General features: G+C 39.1%; 1 protein-coding gene across 2 annotated transcripts; it reads right to left on the bottom strand.

Annotated features, from left to right (window-relative positions):
• Positions 1-5,031: 5,031 nt before the first annotated feature.
• Positions 5,032-13,227, bottom strand: LOC102699975 (mediator of RNA polymerase II transcription subunit 33A). Of its 2 annotated transcripts, XM_040525808.1 has the most exons (12): positions 12,932-13,227; positions 12,176-12,286; positions 11,302-11,646; positions 10,310-10,620; positions 10,104-10,195; positions 9,691-10,021; positions 9,375-9,585; positions 8,875-8,989; positions 8,023-8,184; positions 7,251-7,923; positions 6,951-7,157; positions 5,032-6,457 (listed from the first exon to the last, which is right to left on the bottom strand). In XM_040525808.1, the coding sequence occupies exons 1-12, from the start codon at positions 13,198-13,200 to the stop codon at positions 5,322-5,324; spliced, it is 3,963 nt and encodes a 1,320-aa protein (XP_040381742.1). In that variant the 5' UTR covers positions 13,201-13,227; the 3' UTR covers positions 5,032-5,321. The 2 variants fall into 2 exon arrangements, with proteins under 2 accessions (XP_040381742.1, XP_040381743.1); XM_040525809.1 differs by lacking the exons at positions 12,176-12,286; positions 12,932-13,227 and having other exon boundaries at positions 11,340-11,407.
• Positions 13,228-20,578: the final 7,351 nt, after the last annotated feature.

Here is a 20,578-nt window from a genome sequence, read left to right as displayed (position 1 = left end):
TATATTTGGGGGCACAACACAACACAATGTGAATTTGTTTCATGTTTGTGTGTCAAGTCAATTGTTCCCCTTTTCCTTTCCAATTTTTAGACTTTAGGGTTACTGATGTTCATGGTTTTTGATGTGGAACGCATGTGCTAATGACAACAATAGAATGTCCTTTGTTACAAAGGGGTAAACTTGGATAAGAATATGAGGAACATTTTTTGTTTTGGTTCAATTTTATTGGTGGTAATAAGGAACATTTTGTTTTGGTTCAATTTTATTGGTTGTAATAGTATACAACTAGTAGCAGTAAGGCAGTAATAGATGCATGAGAAAATATGGTACTATTTTTTACTAATGATAGATTATTATATTAAAAAAAAACTTTTCCTAAAAAATAAGGGGGAAAATAATGAATACAGCATATGGCATGCATAAATTTTAGTGGTTTTTATTTTTAGGATACCCTTCGTGGTGATAAGTCGAGAATAGTATTATAAATTGTCATTAGTTCTTATAATTAAACTATATATTAAAACTATAGTCATTCTTGCATTACTCGTGGATCATCTTGTTTATACATACATGTTAGCGAGAAAGTCTTGATTGGTCATATTAGTTTGTATCTGTAACCTGGTTAATCGAGTTGGTTAATTGAACCCAAATATGGATCTAACTACAATATTAGAGCTTGCTATCTCTAGATGACTATCAACCAGAGCATGTGGCTCTACTGACGTCAGAGTAGTAAATATAGCATACCCTATGATAATGGAGAAGGCAACCATCAATTATGGATACAAATATAGGTAGGATAAAATGTAAGTCCAACAAGGAAGGTTACTGAGTAACCCAATCCAAATATGAATAGGATTGTCCCACTCATGTACGGCAATCATATCCTAAGTTCTACTTGGAGAAACCGAGAAAGGGCAATCACACAATAAGGAACGGAGGACATCAAATATTCAACTCAAGATTTACACAACACAAAGCACATCGGCCAAGTCGGCTGGAGACATAGCCTTACCCATTGACTACTATCAAAGACTACAACGTCTAGCCTCTCGACGAGATTGGTTGGTAGCCTAGGTAGACACTCCCATATATTGTACTAGTCAATGTGATTTTTATTGTTTATAGTCCATATAAATTGGATTAGGGCTATTACCCATCTCGAGGAGCCTAAACTAGAATGAAACATTGTGTCTCAAAGTTGTTTCTTATTACATCTTTATGACTACACTCTGCACCAGACGATACTATGTCCTCTAAATACCATAGTCTGGATCTCAGTGCTCAATTGTTATTGCTAGGTTTCATCAGTAGGCTAACCACTAGACGTCCCAACATGTGTCTACACGGATATGGCTGCTATTTTAGTTGGATGCTTCTACCACAACACTAAGCTAGAAGTTGTACTCATCCTAAGACAATACTGACATACCGCCACATCTTGTTGGATGCATCCGCTGCAAATGCTATGCTGGCTAGTGGACCTATCCTAAAGCAATAGTGACATGACCGCTATCTCTGGTTTGGACACATTAGCTATTATTAGGCTAGCCAATCGCTATCTTTAGTCTAACACATCGGTTACATCACTAGGATAGCCAAATATCCATCCTAAAGCAATAGTGACATTCTCAATATCTCTTTGAATGCATGGCTAGTGGACCCATCTTATAGCAACAGTGACATACTCACTATCTTCGGTTGGGTGCAGCAGCTAAATCCCTAGGCTAGCTGATGTCATATCTATTTCCTTTGGTTGGATACATTGGTTGTATCACTAGGATGGCTGATATGGTACTGTTGACATGCTTAAGGATGATAATAGGGACTCTAGCCATGTTAGCTAGTGGGGACAAACTCTATTAGAGGCTCAAAGACAACTATATCACCCCTATGGGGCTGTAAATAGGTGGGATCTCTCTCCGTCGGAGCATTGGAGAAAGAAGGTTTACGCATGGTCTTCATTCCCCTATCTTTATTCCCCATAGAGCCCTTAAGAACTATAACACATTTGCATATATCTAAGTAAGCACATGATACATATGGTGATATATGGATTACAAACCTATCTTTTGTAGTTATAAATCCCATTAAAAAGGCTCATTCAATCCTCCAGATCTACTTGTGCTCTCTTCCTCCTCGGTCCAGATCCATACATGCCATATGTGATTGATTGATGCGTCGGTGGTATGCCACAACCTTCGCATCCCATAACAGTGTTGCGACCCCGGCGCCTCTGTGCCACACGATAGCTACGCTATGACATCACTGCCTCTAAGGCACACGATTGAGCAACATCCAGTCCACCATCAAGACAACCAGCAACAAGAGGTTGGTCATAGGCTTTATTGCTTGTTTGCTCATGCAAAGTAAGAACAAGATCATTTAGAAAGTTTGCATGTTTGTTCCTCTAATAACTCCAAATTCACGTTTAATGTGCATGTCCAACATTTTTCCTCAGACTTCATTGTCTTGTTTGTTCAATATCATTTTTTCCTTCCTCTCTAAGTCCCCCTTGCCCTTCCCCTATCCTGGTCGATAGCCTGGTGAAGGCAAGTGTGGGTGCAGGATAGCCTCAATGCCGAGATAAGACAGGAATGGAGCAGAAAATTTTGAGTTGTCCAGGGATGAAGATGGGATGCCTTATTGCCATCCTAATACATACGTGGTATCTCTAGTTAAATGCATTAGTTACGTCGGTAGGATAGCTAGTAGACCCAATCTATGGTTATAGAAACATATCCAAAATATCTTATTGGTTGTATCCATTATGCTAATAGGCTAGTTGGTCTAACTGTTCTTACATGTGCTACATCATCTAATGACACATGTAAAATACTTATCTCTCTTTCAAGTAAAAATATACTTGTCTCTAGATAAATTCTCGGTGTATAATTTATTCTAGGTTACTTCTGTTCTCTCACTTTATATCTCCTCCTTGTTTTCCTCAAAAAAATTATCGTTGCAACGTGTAAACTTGATAATTCTAAAAATTAGTGCATCAATTTGTTATTGCAATGTTTCTTATACTAGCGGGATGGCCTGCGTAAATTACGCGACTAGCATTGATATATATATATATATATATATATTATTTTACATAATTACATATATACTTTTATGTTCTATTGCTAAAAAATATTAAAAACAATGATGATTTTAAACTCCTACGTAACTTGATCAGTATGATTATTAATTTATTTATTTTTAATTGATCTTTTCTTTCTTTGTCCTATTAAAAAAATATCTTATCTTTTTCTCTTTTTTATTTTTCTTGTCCGATTAAAAAACTCGTTTTTCTCCTTTTCTCATTCTTTCGTCTGATTAATCTAACAATTTTTAGCCCGTCAGAGATGTGATGCTACAACTATGCATGAATATAAATATGACTGTGTTTCTACCACAGTTTTTTCATTGGCCGATTCCAAAAGACGGCTCTTTTATTTTTATTTATCTTATAGAAACACTAAGATGAGATGTTTCTATTCCACAAAATTCAAATCTAACACGTGTAGTTTTACTTGTCCGATTGATTTTTTTTTCCCAAAAGACATGCTCTTTTACTTTTATTTCTCTTGTGAAAACATTGCCTGATTGATGACTTAGGTGGTTCTTTAGTCTAGGACTAAAAATTAGTCCATGCACTAAAATCTTTAGTCCCTACCGTTTGGTAAGAGAGACTAAAAGTGCATCAAATATATAAATTTTGGTTAAGGGGCAGGTGTGAAAAGGAAGTTTTTAGTCCCAATAAATACCTCTGGAAGGGACTAATAGATTAATAAAATTTTATTCGCTTTTAGTCCCTCATGTTTGGGCTTTTAGGGACTAAAGAAGACTAAAGTGTAGCGACTAATGAATTAGTCACCTAAACCAAACAAAGCCTTACTCTTTTATTTTTATTTCTGTTATAAAAACACCAATTTCGATTGATCTTTTCTTTTTTTCTCTCTTATTTATTTCGATTAATCTCTAAATTTCTATCTCGTAAGAGATAACGTGAATACTTCTTTCCCTATTACTAATTGATTAGCGTATAAACCTAGCCTTGCAAGTTCTGGAATTGACATCCAAATTTGTATTTGCAATGTTTGCCAACTTATAATTAATTATTAAAGCTACGATAGTCATCAAACTTCGTTCAAATAATAATAAGATTAATAAATGCTTAGTAGCAAACAATTTTAAATATTTGGTTTATATGGTCGTATTTAAAAGAATTTATGATATCTTATTTATATTGTTAAATTAAGCCATCGTGTTAGCATGAGTACAGTATTAGTATTATTTAGAGCAACTCTAACAGTTCCCCTATCTTAACTTTATCTCTGTTTTTTTATAATTGAAAAAAAACTATCTCCAACAGTATGTCATTCGGTTTTCCAAATTTAACAACTTGTCATATTCTCTCATTTGCACATATATATGGAAGTTGGAGTTTCACTTAGCATTAAAAAAAGTATGACGCTGGGTTTCTCTCGCGCATTCGCGAGGGGCCTTCATCGGCTCCTCCCTGCCCTACACCGTGCGATCTCCTCCCTCCTGCCGACGCCACCGCCCCGCCGCCCGACGTCGCACCCCCGTGTCTCGAGCGTGTAGCCGGCGGCGGCAATGAGGAAGGCCGCGAGGAGGACGCCCAGGAGCATGGCCATCGTTTGCAGCTGCTCGGCCACTGCGAGCTTTAGCTTCACGCTACAGGTGCTAGGTGGTTCTTGGATTTGGGACCTGTTATTGTCACGGGAGGAAGAAGATGAAAGCCGTCGTTGACTCGAGACCATGAGTAGGTCGGTCGTTCGTTTTTTGGTGTTTGACACGTCGTGCTCTGATCATTTTTTGGCGGGGCCTCGTGCTCTAGTCATGGTATTTTCTGTTTTTTAAGTAGATTATCAGATAAAACTAATTTTTCTTTGCCATATTATTTACAAACTTGTCAAAAATAGAATTTGGGAAACCGAAATTGAGAACTATTAGAGTTGCTCTTATAGCATATCTGCAATAGATATGTACAGAGATGATCTGGGAATTATATATATGCTGGCTTTCTTAAAGCACACTGCTATATTGCACTAGGATTGAACACAAACACACACATGATATGAGTAGTCCGCTTCCGAAATATAATTAGTGGGCACTAACATTAGGGACGGATATATAGCAAAGAATCTAGCGATCTAGTAGCAGCTAATTACTATCAGTTACCGTACAAGTCTACAAGATCGAAATCAGCTACACACCCATTGCATAAACACACGCACATAATCACAGTGCAACAACTATCTACAGACGAGAGTGACAAACGCCGGCGATCACGTGTACGCGCGGACTCACCAGTCGCCGGCGAGAATCATCTCGGCGGCGGCGCCCATCGCCTCCGGGCCGGCCCTGCGGAGGAGCGCGACGGCGAGCTCGTCCTCCTTCCACCGCCGGAGGCCGGCGGCGAGCCTCCTGAGCACCCTGAGGTCCACCTCGCGCACCCAGCACGGGGTGCACTCCACCACCAGGCCAAGGAAGCCGGAGACGTAGGCGCGCCACAGCGACAGGTCGCAGCCCAGCGAGATCTTCCCGTCCAGGGCGCCCGCCAGGAACTCCAGGTGCGACCACATCACCCGCTCCCGCCGCCGCGACACCGACGCCGGGTCGATGCCCCACGCGAACATGCCGGAGTAGACGGCGAAGTAGGCCAGCGCGTGGCCGCCCAGCTTGTACACCGTCCCGCCGCCGCCGCCGCCGCCGCCCGCCGCGCCGCCGCCCTGCCCCAGGTCCTGCACGGACAGGAACCACGACGGCAGCATCTCCTGGAGGAGGGACTGCACGAGCGCCGTGCCGCCGGACAGCCACACCAGCGTCGCGCCCAGCGACGCCGCCACCTTGACCTGCGTCATGGCGGAGGAGAGCGATACCTGGCCGTGCCTCATCACGTGCCTGCTGGCCTTCTTCAGCCGGTGCCTCGGAACGGTTGTCTCGGCGATGTCCTTCACCGAGAGCATGAGGAGGGACAGTATATCCTCCGCGAGGATGGAGCAGTCCTTGATGCACCGGAATATCCGGAGATACAGGATCCCCGGCGCCACCGGCGAGAGGCCGCCGGAGCAGTGGGAGCCAAAGCCGTGGCCCAGAAGGCTGGCGATGCCGCCACAGCTGCATACTGATGTGGCAGATGACGACACGTCAAGGGTGGCAGTGAAGCAGCTTCGGAGGAGCTGGACGACGGCGTCGTTGTTGTGGTGGAACACCGTGCGCGAAGCCGAGAACACTAGGAAATCGGTCCACCGCTTCACCTTCTGCGTCCACAGCGCTGCAACGATTGGCATGCTTGGCCACGGGCAGCTTGCGGCAAGGTTCTCCAAAGCTGGCCCGGCAAGGTTGAGGAAACGCTCTGATGCATTGTCGAGCTTGTATGTGATGGTGAGGCTCACAAACGCGGCCAATGGCAATGGAAGTGTACCCGAAGTACTTCCTCCTGTGACACACACCAATATTAGAGGGTGTTTAGTTCCAAAAACATCGCATTGAATTTTTAGACATCTAAATAAAGCATTAAATATATACAAATATTAAAACTAATTACACAGTTATGGAGAAAATAGTGAGACAAATCTTTTGAGCCTAATTAGGACGTGATTAGCCATAAGTGCTACAGTAATCAATATGTGCTAATGACGTATTAATTAGACTCAAAAGATTCGTCTCGCGGTTTCCAGACGAAATCTAAAATTTGTTTTGTAATTAAACTACGTTTAATACTTTAAATGTGTGTTTAAAGTTTTGATATGATGTTTTTGCAAATTTTTTTTACAAACTAAATAAGGCCTTGGTACTGGAAATGCACATTTCAAATTTCATATGTTCACGGCAGGTTGAAAGAGTATAATTGCATGCAGGAATATTTGATAGTAAAAGCAGAAATACAGTAATCACGTATACATGGATTAAATGGTAGCAGAAATAAGCACCTGTCACAAGCCTCGGAACATCAACACCAGTGGCAGCTACAATTTTTTTTATATGCTCTTCAACCATAGATAGATTGACAGCAGGGCTAGGCCAGTCTGTTCCATTCATGAATGCTGGTTTCCAAACACCTCGTGTTACTTCGGCTGAAAAGTAACTTACTATTGTTGCAAGAGACGCAGGCAAAAAGTCAGTCAGATCTTTGAGACCTGAAAATGAAAAAGGTAGTAAGTATCAAACATTGATGATCACATAGGATGTTCTATCCTTCTAATTATCAAATAAGGATTGCAACAACAAACCTGTAGCCAGTTCTCGTGGAAACAGTCTTCCATGGGAACAGGCAGTTAGAGCAGCATCAACCACAAATGGAACAGCTTCCAGTATCTCCCACGCAGGTAACTGAGGCCAAAGATGTGAATCATCAACACCAGGACCTGAAGAATTACTTATGCTGCTACTCCCAGACAAAGAACCAATAGAAGTGCTTCCTTTGTTGGTCTTTCTGAACATCAAATTGAGAAGGCTGTCTACGTTCTTGTGTAAAGGTGCGCCTTGAGCAAACCCAGAGAGAGTTGAGGCCAGACAAGCTTGGTGTTGTCGGTACCATACCTTCAACTTTGGAAACGAATCCATGAAAATAGGATGCTCAGATGATGGGTTAGAAGTAACTGGCAATTGTTTCTGGTTATTTCTATTTTTTATGGAACTTCTGGCAGATAGAACTTGAGAATTTCGCAATAATAGAAGATACTCAGGAGTAAGCTGAGAACCAACTGGTGCACCATCTCCCATTACACAATATTCAAGTGGTGGATGGTTAAACTTCCAGAGTCTCAAGAGTAGAATGAATGAATTTGAAAAGACTGTGTGAGCAGATATTTCCTCTCCTGTTCTCAGTGGCCAGGAAACACTTGGGGGAAGGCACCCAAAAACTTCACAGATTGCCATGAGTGCAGCGGCCAGCTCTGGAATCTGTATTTTTTTTCAAGGAAAAGCATATTCAAAAACAGAAGGTACATATAAACCATCAAGTATCAAATAGAAGTAAAGGTAGGCTAGCATAGATCATACTAGGCCATGGAATGAGAAGATTGGAACGTAGTCAACAGGTGATATTCCAGTGACAATAACATTGAGCATTGGACCCTGCTTTACTAACTGGCTCTCTCCTCCAGACAAATCGACTGGATCATAACTTGAGAGCAGTTTAACAACTAATCGAACTGTATGCTCCTGCAAGATAAGAGAGCACAACATCTGAAAATTAACAACATCAAGACAAGAAGATTTAACTTATCTCATTAGGATATTAAAACGTAGATGCATGCTGATTCTCAATAGAAATCTACAATAGGGGATTTTTTTTTTACCAAGGAATGTCTGGTCTCTTCTGCTAATAAATTATAGCACTTCTCTATTTACCAGTTGCCACTATTGTTGGGTCAACTCCCTTTCACCAAAGAAAATAGTAGAAATTTCAGGGAAATCAAGAGTAATACACCACATAAATTAAAATAAATTCAAGGATCATTTTGAAAAATAAAACATAAAGTCCCTATTATATAAAAGTTAACATGGGGAAAACTATTTTACCAAAACCATGAAGTTATGTTCAAATCAAATCTTTAGTTTCTTGGTATTTTCGAGTTCTCTGTTTATATATATTTTTTGAATTGACTACAGTTTCATGTGTTCTATTCTTGGTTTTCCTGATTCTTTTAGGATCATGTTTTCAACGATCCAAGGCAATTGCTAGTGACAAAAGGAAAATGTCACAGAGTAGTGGCGAAAGAGAGGTAACATTTTGGAGCAGTAGGAGAATGGAGGTTCTTTCAGTTACAAAATCAGAAACTTCCTTGAAATAAAGCATGTGACTAGGACCAACAGAAACATTTCATAGTATGCAAAGTGCACGACACTAACCTGAAAATTCCAGCCCCGAAGCAAAGTGGCTCCACACAGAATAGTGGCAGCAAAAACCTTGTCCTCGTCTGACCCGTTGACCGCAACTTCAAACAACTTCTCAACCTCTGCTAAGCTTCCATGTTTATGAGCTTCATTCAGTGATTTATTAACAAGAACATTGTATTGTATGTGCATTAACTAATACTTATGCTAAGATTCAGATATACATGGTCATAGAAACTAACTGCATATCAGAGACAAAATAGACAGAAAACATAAGCTATAGCATAGTACATCTAAACATCACATTGATTGACATTGTATCTGACTGGCAGCTTAATTTGACTTTTTTTCTTTCCCTCAGATATAGACAGGCATAGAAATCCTGATCATGATAAGGAACATACTAAAGTTCTCCCTTTTAACCAAGTGATGTGATGGCTTCTCATGAGAAATGCCCATTCGAAATTAATATGGTAAATTAGCATCGTTTATTTCCTAGGGAAAAAGATACACACCTTGATGCAGGAGTTGCAACTAGCACATTAACCAATGACTGAGTTAACGGCGCACCCTTTATGAAAGATGACCATGCAGCAAGTTGGCTTGGGAGTGCATGACTTATGGAATTGACATGACTATTAATATAACCAGGCCAATAGTAAACTGATGTTTCCAACAAGTTCCTTGAGATACATGACTCCACAATCAAATGCCACATGTTTCCAGCTGCTCAAAATTAAATGAGCATTAATATTCAGGTTTTTAAAAACATTATTCTGAAGAAAAAAGTGTCAAGCAGATCACAAATTAAGATAAAGAGCATCCACTTACAACAATGTGTTGTTCGGTCAGTGGCATTTTCCATGTAGCCACTGTTAATGTTGGTTCCTGAAACAAACATTGCAGCTTTGGAAGCAGCTTGATTAGCTGCCGAGATGATACATGGAGGAGGAACAAGCAAACTTTCATAATCACCAAGTGTCTGTAAACTTAACATCAATTCCTTGCGCAGATCATCACTCTCTTTCTTCTCTTTCCAGTTATTGTTCAGCTTAGAATCTTCTTCCTTAATTATGTCAGCAATTGCAAGTGTTGTGATAGACAAAAGCATGCATAGCCGTGTGTCTAGATGAGGCACAGGACCTTCAATTGGTTCTCTTTCCTGCTTGTTTTATAAGAACCAAGATGAGGATCTTAAAGATGGCTCTAAGTTTGACTAAATGCAATGAAGCATGAAGACTCACCCTTTGTACAAGGCGAAGTGATGCAATCCAGAGGGCCAAGAAAGCATCATGCCAGGTGGCTCTATTGACTGCTTGAAGGGCCTTGACCAATCCTGTGAAGAGAACAAACTCCCATATTGCAGAAATGATAGAAAAAAGCAACTATAGAAGGAAAAAAAACTCATATGCTTCAGCAAACCATTTCGGTTGATGGGAAAAAAGTTTACCACTTAAAATCTCAATGGAATTCGTTGCAGCAATTGAGCCATCAAGGCAATCCTCAAGATACATATCAATAGGAATCCATAGTGCAGAATAGCTAGCTCCAAGGCACCGTCCATTTGGGGAAGAAAGAGGGTTAGAAGCCACTATAGGGTGGAGTTTCCTATGCAACCAATGTTTATTTCCTCTGAAGATATTGTAGACATCTAGATGCAACTGCTGAAACGATTTCAAGGCTATTGTTGAAGTTCGTAAGGTAGATGACTTTGTGATAATCAATTGTAACCGATTAGCGAATGCTGACCACTGAGATTGCCTGAATAAGCAAGACTCATTAGCAATGATAATGAGAACAAATTAGAAGGTAGCATATTTGTCAAAAAAAGAATAAATAAATAAAACAGTAACTGTATTCGGTGTCTTAAGAATGCCCTTGCTCCCCACTTTGGCAGTTTAAAGAATGCCTCCTACCAATTTTCCATTATCCTAATTGTTCATTTTCGTTCGATTATAGTATAGTTATGAATACTCGATTTTTTTAACACAAACAACAATAGCAAAAAAATATTGGCATGAGGACGTCACAAAGCTAGTAGAGAAAATCATCTGAACATTACAGGTACGATCAATCTTAGTTAATACAATTTACAATTTGTAGTCCTTCTAGAGTATTAGTTCAAATTTTAGCATTGTGGTCATTTAAAAAAAGTACATCAATTTCCATAAATACAATGAATTTGATATGTTCCAGCAGAGTATTGGCAATAGACTGTATACTCATTACTCAGAAAATGCACAACCTTGACATGAGAAACTTCACAATAAAGAGAATGTTTCCAATGATATGGCGCATGTGGGATACAGAGGTATTTAGCCATCAACTAATTTACTAAAAATAAAATTAAACTACTATCAGTTGATGTAACACTGTTCTATTGATAGGAAGAAAGAGCTGGAATAACACAGTAAAGCAGTACTTGAAGTTGAAAAGCCATACATGTTTTCGCGTGCCAATGAGAGGATATGAGTAATTACTTTGTCATGAAGAAGATGCCCAATGAGCTCTATAGTTATCACATTATTCATCTTCTGCAACTTGTCAGTTTTGTCTATTCTTTGTTCGGAGAAAGTTCCTTCAAATGAACTCATATCATCTAATCTAGTTGGCCAATGAGATTTCTTATCCGGTATTAACTCTAACAGGCCTTCATCATCTAATGCAGCATCAACCAACTGCCATAACATGCAAAGGGTAAATTCAACAACAAAAACCCCTGGTTCAGATGTTGAAAAGCCAAATATCTTGGAGAGACCAAGGTTATCATCTATTAATTGCATGATCCTGCAGAAATATGAGAAGGTGTCATGAAAATTTCCATTAAGGAGACAAGTAAAGGAATAATTTGCAGACAAATACCTACACAACTACACAAGACATAACCATAGGATGCTAGCAAAACAGACATGACATGAGAAGATAAACTTTTTAAAAAGAAACATGAAAGAACTCTATGTAACATGGAAACATATAAAGTGACATCTCGATCAATTCAACCAAAAATGTTACATCTCACTGCAGAATTGGCCCTTCCAACCAGGTGAAAATCTTCCTTGACAAATTATAGCTCTTTGGTGCAAATGTTAATGTCCAGTATGAAAATGCAATAAGGTGGTTTAGATGTCTTGTGGTAAACATTCAGAATTCTAAGTGTCGGCATATCATATTAAAATTCCCGTTCTCTTCAAGCCTTTGAATAGTACTGAATTGTTCAGAATGCCATGTGTTTTCCTCTGATATTATTACAAAACTTCTGAATATAGAATGTGTGCATTATGAAACTACTGGGAGCAGTCATTGACGGAAACCTCACCTTTTGAAATTTGCAGCTTTCATCTGAAAACCAAAGTTGAATCCATGTCTCCGCAAAAGCTCCAGATAAAGTCTATATGCAGTTGGCCTTGTAAACCGGTGGGGAATGACCCTGAACAGACAGAAACCATCAATGCAATGTTTTCAATCAGTAGCTTGATTAAGTAATAGGGCTAATAGCCCTCATTCGATGACATAGTAGTGGAGCAGCCATTGGAAGAATTAATGTATACGAATTTCGCCAGTTTGTTACGTGATTACTACTCAGAAGCACAAGCCACAAACTACATTTGTTATTCCAAGTAGCATCTAGATTGTCTTTAAAAATAGTAAAAATGGAAACAGAGTATTCTGCTGCTAGACATGTATACTAAATTGAGCTGCACTATATTGCGCATTGTATGCACACCAACATTCCTTTCTCTACCCAAATTAATGGGTATTGCAAACCCTACGCACAACGTCGTCCCTTTTCTTCTCAAATTTACAGGGCAAAAACATCAATCTGCATACGATCATACACGCGCCGGGTAGCAGAATAGCCACAACCGGCTGCATTTTTTTGGGTGATTTGGTGACGAGGGAGATCACTTGGATCCAAATTACCACTGATTCGGTGGCGATTCGCAAATGCGCGCATTCCATCAGACACCCCACGTGCCGTACGAGTCATGTCCAGCCATTCGCCAACAAACACTAACCGCCGCCGAGGAGGGGGGGGGGGACGCTCGGCTGCGGGAGCCGTACCCGCACGTACCTAGTGGAGAGGAGCGCGAGGAGCAGCGCCGGCGACGCGAGGCGCGCGGCGAGCGCGGCCTCGGCGTACTTCCACGCCGCCCCGCTACCACCACCGCCGCCTCCGGACAGCACCGCCCGCGCGAGAACCTCCGAGAGCCCCGGCGACCACGGCACGTCGTCCCCGGCGGCCGCGAGGGAGGCCACCCGCGCGGCCCACTCCGCGGGCGGGCGCGACTCCGCCTGCGCCGCCTTGGTGTACTCCGCGGCCCAGTCCACCCACGCCGCCATTCCCGTCACCAGCGGCGGCGGCGGCGGCGGCGGCGGGGGCAGTGGCTGACGGCGCCGCCACCTCGCCGGCGGCGGTCCAGTGAAGGGGGGGGGGGGGTCGAGTGGAGCGCGTGTGATGGGAGGGAGAGGGACGAAGGAAGGAGAAAGGCAGTATGTTTGTTTGTTTGCTTGTTTGGTGGGAAGGAGATATTTTATTATTATTTTATTGTTTTGTTATTGTATTATTATTTTAATCGGGTGCGCGCTGGTGTAACCACCTCGCCCACTGGATGGAGACGATGATGGATCACCACCACCACCAGCGCGAGGTGGCCCCCACCCCGCCGGCCGGATCCTCTGCTCCGCCACACCCAGTGCCTCTTGCTGTGCTGCTCCACCTAACTTTAAGATGTAATTATTTTTTCAACCTTCCTATACTTACTACTCATATGACAAAACACCAAAATACATCGTGTTGTTAAGAATGTAGTATCGGTGGATGCGCATATTATGGTAACTGAAGTGATAAATTTTCTGATTTATAGATAAGAGGGGTAGGAGTTGATTTATTTAGTTGGGGGGTAAAATTAGAACCGACGTGATTTTCTTTAGATTTTTTATTTCGATTTTGCTTTTTTTAAGCTAATTCAGTTTATATTTTACACAAACCAACCTTAACTTAAACCGAAGAAACCAAATTGATTAAACCAAAAGAACCAAATGCCCATCCCTACTTACATGTGCCCATGCCACACAAGGGGTCTGTTTGGGAGAGCTTCTCACAGCTGCAGCTTTTTTCAAAAGCTGCTTTTGCCAGAAGCTACTCCAAACGGTCCGCAGTTTTTGAGATCTGTAGTTACAGATTCTGGAAAATAAACTAAGAATCCAGAATCTGAAGAAGCTGGGTTGAGGAGCTTTTCCAAATTCTCAAAAGCTGGCTACCAACCAGCTGCTTCTCAGAATCTAAAGTTTCCAAACAGGCCCAAGGAGCCGTTGTGTAGCGGCATACACGTCCAAATCTGATAACTACGTGGGCATATTCTATCACTATTCAAATAATAGTGTTTATGCAATGGCAATTGTCTATCTCTAATCCGATAACAAACCCATGCATATTCTATCAAAATATTTAAATAACAATATTTGTCTGATCTAGAGTTATCTCTATGCTCTAAAGAACTTAACTTTCAATTATGAACTTGGGATATTGAATTCATCAGACCCATATGTGACATGTTTTTATCGTTTATGAAGCCAAAGCCCACCAACCATGGCAAGCTGACACACTTTTCGTAATAATGGTTAGTTGTGCTAGATTTTGCTCGATATTTCTATAAATCGTTTGGATATACCACTGGTTTGGTTAGTATTTGGTTGGAGTATATTGTAGCACCCTACTTATAATTAGAGACAGTCGCTCATTTGAATTGTTTGAAAGCTAACTTTCTGAAATAACTCATTTCTCAGGTTTGCTCTTTTGACCCTCCTTCTCAAAAATCAAGTTGTTGTCTGACCCTTGTATGTCTAGGGTTTCAGTTTAGATAAATAAAAAACAATGTAATTATGCAATGACAAAAGTACCCCTACAGTAAGTCTCTCAACCCAATCCTCTCTCCGTCCCTCTCCCCTAAGAAGGGCAAAATGATCAATTTATCCCTTAGATCACGTTGTTAGCTACACTTCATGAAACATGGTCAGTTGGCAGCTTCGTTTTTTAAAACTAGATTCAAAAGAGCAAACTTAGAAAACGAGGACCATTTTAGTAGTTAGTGTTCAAACAAGGGTCAAATGACCAATTCATCCTTATAATTATGTATTAGACTTAATTTTTTCTCCAAATGGAATACGACGAAATGGTGATTAAGCTTTTAATGACATGATTTTGGACTAGATGTGGTCACTATATATTTGGCAACGTGTTTTGGGTGCAACAATATTATTACTAGTCCTAGTAGGCGAAACTAAGACTATAATCGTCCAAAAAATCTACCTTTTTATTCTCTCCGCGATATTATTAACCAGAGTTGGTACTACCCCTAAGTAATATTGTTGTTAAAGAAATTAATGGATCAAATATATTCCTATGCATTGCCGATGTTGCAATAGTAGGTATTGGCATGTCGCATGTGGGTTCATTAATACCAGAATTATTAATGTAATATAGCTACTGATGAAGTAGTAGGTAAGTTATGCCATTACAAAATAGATGTAATAACATAAAATATATTTTAGACATTGTCATATGATTTTTATCAATTATTAACCAGTTATAGCAAGTATGACGATGTCTTTGATAGTTATTTTTTTATCCTGTGCTACGCTGCATAGACACCTGCACCTATGTGTTGTGCATGCAAACCCTGTTAATATTAACCTTCACATGTAAGAATAAGGGTTAGTTCGATTTACTCTTCTCAACTATAAAAAAATACGATTTACCCATTCAACTATAAAACCATACATTTTTTTTTGCCTCGTGTCATGATAGCAACGTACTAACAATATGAGTAGCATATGCTGAATTAATATATGGGCTAATGCGCATATGAAATTAATTCTTTAAAAATCATAAAACCCTACCTCATCAAATGACCCGTGAGAAAATTTAGTATCACCTTGCTTATTCTAGAAAATGGAGACATCTTTATAAGGGGATAATGCTCTAGCAATTTGAGACGTGTGGTAGAGAGAACAAGAGAAACACATCTGCTCGCTCGTCTCGCCAGGCCAGGCCAGGCACGCGCGTATATGATATGCACATGAATAGTCCGATAAAATTAACTCATTATTCTTGCGTAGACGTAACTATCTTTTACAGTTTTGTTTTGTTGTAATTAGGTTTTGTTTTATCTTAATATTTCAGAGGAGGGAACATGCACAGCTATAGTTCCTGCGCATATACCAAGAAGCTAGGAGGGAGGATGACGCATGGAGGACTTAAACCATCCTAATTAGGATGATGCTTATTAGGAAGACGCAGCGAAAGAGCACGTAGGCGCGTAGCCCAGTGGTTTAGTGGTTGTAGTGATCTAAGTAACACTTAAGGTCCTGAATTCAAATCTTCAGATGAACATGAATTTCAGATTGGATATTTGAGGGGCTAAATCTTCTACTTACTTGAGGGGCTAAGTTCTCGAATTAAAAAAGTACCAGAATATATCTGGTTGGATACAGAGGTCGAATAAAAATATCCTTCTCTAAAAAATTAGGATGACACATATTAGATTAATGATGATACACGTGTATGTCAGTGTATTTTGTCCCGTTTAAATAGTTAAGAGGTGTCACGCAGGCCATAAAACAAAATTTGAATTTTCAACCAAAAAGTTGAAACATGTTTTGGAGTTCTTTTATTATAGTTTATTTTTTAACCTGAATTCTTTGCAGGTTATTTTTCATTTGCGAATATATCATTTAACTTATTCTCTTAAAAAAACAAACAATTACCCCTAATATCTGTGCGAGGTAAATCATACCTTATGATGGCTGGATCTGCTATAGGGACTACGGAGCCTCGAGCCCTAGTACTACACCAGTTAGGAACTTAGGATCATAGGAGCTTCTAAATTAAATTTTATATCAAACGCTAATAAAAGCACGAGTTTATACTCAATCCACTTTATTTAGATCCATGATATTTAGGCCCGTTTAGGTCCTAAAAATTTTCACCCAAAAACATCACATCAAATTTTTGGATACTAAATAGAGTATTAAACATAGATAAATCGAAAAACTAATTGCACAGTTATGTGAGAAATCGTGAGACGAATCTTTTGAGCCTAATTAGTACATGATTAGCTATAAGTATTACAGTAACCAATATGCGCTAATGATAGATTAATTAGGCTCAAAAGATTCGTCTCACGGTTTCCACGCTAGTCATGAAATTTGTTTTTTCATTCATATCCGAAAACCCCTTCCGACATCCGGTCAAACGTCTAATATGACACACAAAAATTTTTATTTCACCAACTAAACACCCTCTTATTCGATGGATCCACAACTATACTTAACTAGAGACATGTGGGCCCGCTTCCGTGCCCCACTACTTCAAGATGTGGACGACGAGGTCGCCTCGCCTCTCGGCCTTGTTAGTTACTAAAAATTTTTTTAAAAGCATCGCATCAAATCTTTGAACATCTAAATAAAATTAAATATAGCTAAATTAAAAAACTAATTGTACAGTTACGGAAGAAATCTTAAGATGAATCTTTTGAGCCTAATTAGAAAGTGATTAACCATAAATGCTACAGTAACCAACATGTGCTAATGATAGATTAATTTGGCTCAAAAAATTCGTCTCGCTGTTTCTAGCCGGAATTTGAAATTTGTTTTGTAATTAGACTATGTTTAATACTTTAAATATATATTTGAAAACTTAATATGATGTTTTTGAAAAAAAATTTCAAACTAAACACAATTTTTTTCAAACTAAACACACCTAAAGATCAATAGGTGTGCGCAGTGTCTGTCTCTCTCACCTTACCTACCACCGAGAGAGAGACCTGACGAAATAGATGGCGTCGGCCGTGCGTCACCTTCAACGAACACAAGCCTACCACGGAGTACCAGTCCGATCGACTTTGCTGCGACATTTTTTTATTTTTTAAACTTTTTTATAAATAATTTTATTGCTAAACCTCTGAATAAAATATTTCACCGTATGAACCTTTTTTACCACGCCACTGGTATTTGGCATGATTAAACGGCTTGTCACGCCATTATCGATGTCGTGGCAGTGCCACATCAACCAGGCTACATAGCAATGTTGTCTTGTCACGTCACCAATACTGGCGTGGGCAAAAGATTCAATTTTGAAAAAAAATTACCCAGTGACTTAAAAGGATTTATTTAATAAAAAAAAATTCCTTTGCTGCCTGCTGCTGCATGCTACCTATGGTGAGTTTGAGATGTCTGTCATCCGATTCTCTATCTTTGTTTATACTTATAAATTAATATTTAATTTAAAACAAATACAGTCTCACTACTTTCGGCGATTTCAATGGAGCTTCTAGCCGTGACAGCTCATCCCTCTATGACATGTTATTAATTAAGTACTAATTATTTTAAACATGATAAATCGTGGGTGTGGTTTGTTGGGTTGTTCCTGTCTGTTACACTGTAATTTAAGTATGCGTCGCTTTACCTATTTAAGGCTACCAACCCAACCCTCATTTTAATATGCACCTATCTTTTCTCTTTTCTCTTTTAATTATACTTACGAGCTAAAATTTAAATTTTCAAACTTAAATTTGAAGTTGATTTATCACCAAAATTTATTTTTCAATCTGGCTTATGGATCACTAAAAATTCGTATATAAAAGTTTTATTCGTAAATTATTTTTCGTTTGCAAATATATTGTTTGTTTTCTATAAAAAAAGCCAAAAAAATCACCCAAAGTGCTTATACATACATACCCCTTCATTTAAGAAAATAAGTATTTTGGAGTAAAATATATGGGCGAGTGTCACTCAGGTTCATGAACTTAAAAACTACATATCTACGTCCATAATCATGATTCATAGCAGGTCCAAACCCTATTTAACCTGACTCCCGACGTGGCAATCCACGTAAGGAAAATATTTGAAATTTATCCCCTCCACAATAAAGAATGCTGGAATAATTATAATTTAATCCTTAACGGTACAGTACCTCTCTAGAAACCCCGGAAAAATCCCCCGACGAGGCAGCGTTTTTGCATGGGAGGGATGTGAGGGGTTTAAAAAAATCCCCCAACAGGTTTAGTAATAAAACTATTTATTAAAAATGTTTAAAAATAAAAAAAATACTCGCTGCTCTCCCTTCCTCGAATGCTATGGCTAGGGAAGAATAGGAGAGATGTGAGGGGTTGAGGGATTTTTTGAGGGTTTCTAGAAAGGTACTGTACCGTTAATGATTAAATTACAATTATATTCCAGCATTCTTTATCGTGGAGAAGGTAAATTGCAAATGTTTTTCGTACGTGGATTATCACGTCGGGAGTTAGTCTAGATCAAATGAGGTTTGGACCCGCTACAAATCATTAAACCAAGATTATGGACCTAGATATGCAGTTTTTAAGTTCATGGACCTAAGTGTCACTCGCTCTCAAGTTTAAGGACCGCCCATATATTTTACTCTATTTTTTATATTTGAATCGGATGTTAAACTATAAGTATTATAAGTATTTTTAGTACTCCGTAATTCTTCCTATTTTACGTCCGCCTGTCCTCCCATCTCGTCCATTTCTAATTTATTAGGAGATGTCATAGTTCTTAACTTAAATCTCTGATAAAGAATTTAGAAATTGATACCGTAGTTTGTTGATATACGTAAAGACCATGTCAATGGTAACCTTTTTTACCATTAAATCGTCAACAAGTTACTGCATATTATCTTCTAATTCAATCATTGCTTAGTCATTCTGTCACCTCATCACCCTAACAACATAATCATGTGATTAAATGAGTGCTTCTACATAATGGCTATGATTTTTTCAATTCTCTAGTAATAACTAAAATTATATATTTTTATAAAGTTTGTTTACATAGGAATAATGAATGTCAACCACCTTTCTTTCCAACGACCTAAAGCAAACGTCTAAAATGCACCACTCCGTCTATTCACTAATTATTATATTTTTTGTAAGTTCTTAAAAAAGAGTTGCAAGAGGTATTTAAATCGTCGCAAATATCCATCACGCCAATGGCTTAAGGCCGTGTTCGGCCATGGGACAAGTTAACTGAGCCCTCCTTATTTTCCGTGCGCACGTTTTTTGAAGTACTGAACGGTGTATTTTTAAAAAAACTTCAATAGGACAGTTTTTTTAAAAATCATATTAATCTATTTTATATTTTTAAATAATTAATTAATTATGTACTAATCTATTACTATGTTTTTCGTGTCAGATAAGTTAACTTGTCTCCCCTCTCCGCCGAATGCGGCCTAAGTCATCTATAAATTTGGGTAGTGTCCATGTATATTTATGAACATCAGGGTTGAATATTTTTGGATCTAATATTATCTACCAGCAGTAGGCGGGGTTTTCATTGGTACATTGCATCTACAAGCAGTTTTATTTAAAGAATGAATTTAAACCCGGCCTCTAAACCAGGTGTACACTGCCATTCTACCTGTACACATAAGGAACGAAGTTTATCTGATTTGGTGGGCTACATGTGAGTCCAGTGACCATGGAATCGATATGTCAACCTTTATATTAGGAAAAGAATAAAGTTAGAGTATCTCATTCCTCGCATAACACTCACGTCCTCATTTTTCGTTTGTGTTTATGTTTAGTGGCCAAAATTTGAATTTTTAACTCTAAATTTAGAGTTGACTTTATGGTTTTCATTATAGTTTATTTTTAGACAAATCGGTAAGAACATATATATAAAGTTTTATTTGCAAATATAACTT

The sequence above is a fragment of the Oryza brachyantha genome, chromosome 7 (genome assembly GCF_000231095.2).
Source record: "Oryza brachyantha chromosome 7, ObraRS2, whole genome shotgun sequence".
Lineage (NCBI taxonomy): Eukaryota > Viridiplantae > Streptophyta > Magnoliopsida > Poales > Poaceae > Oryza > Oryza brachyantha.
The sequence above is the reverse complement of the archived record's forward strand: the minus strand, read 5'-3'. Positions and strand labels throughout refer to the sequence as shown.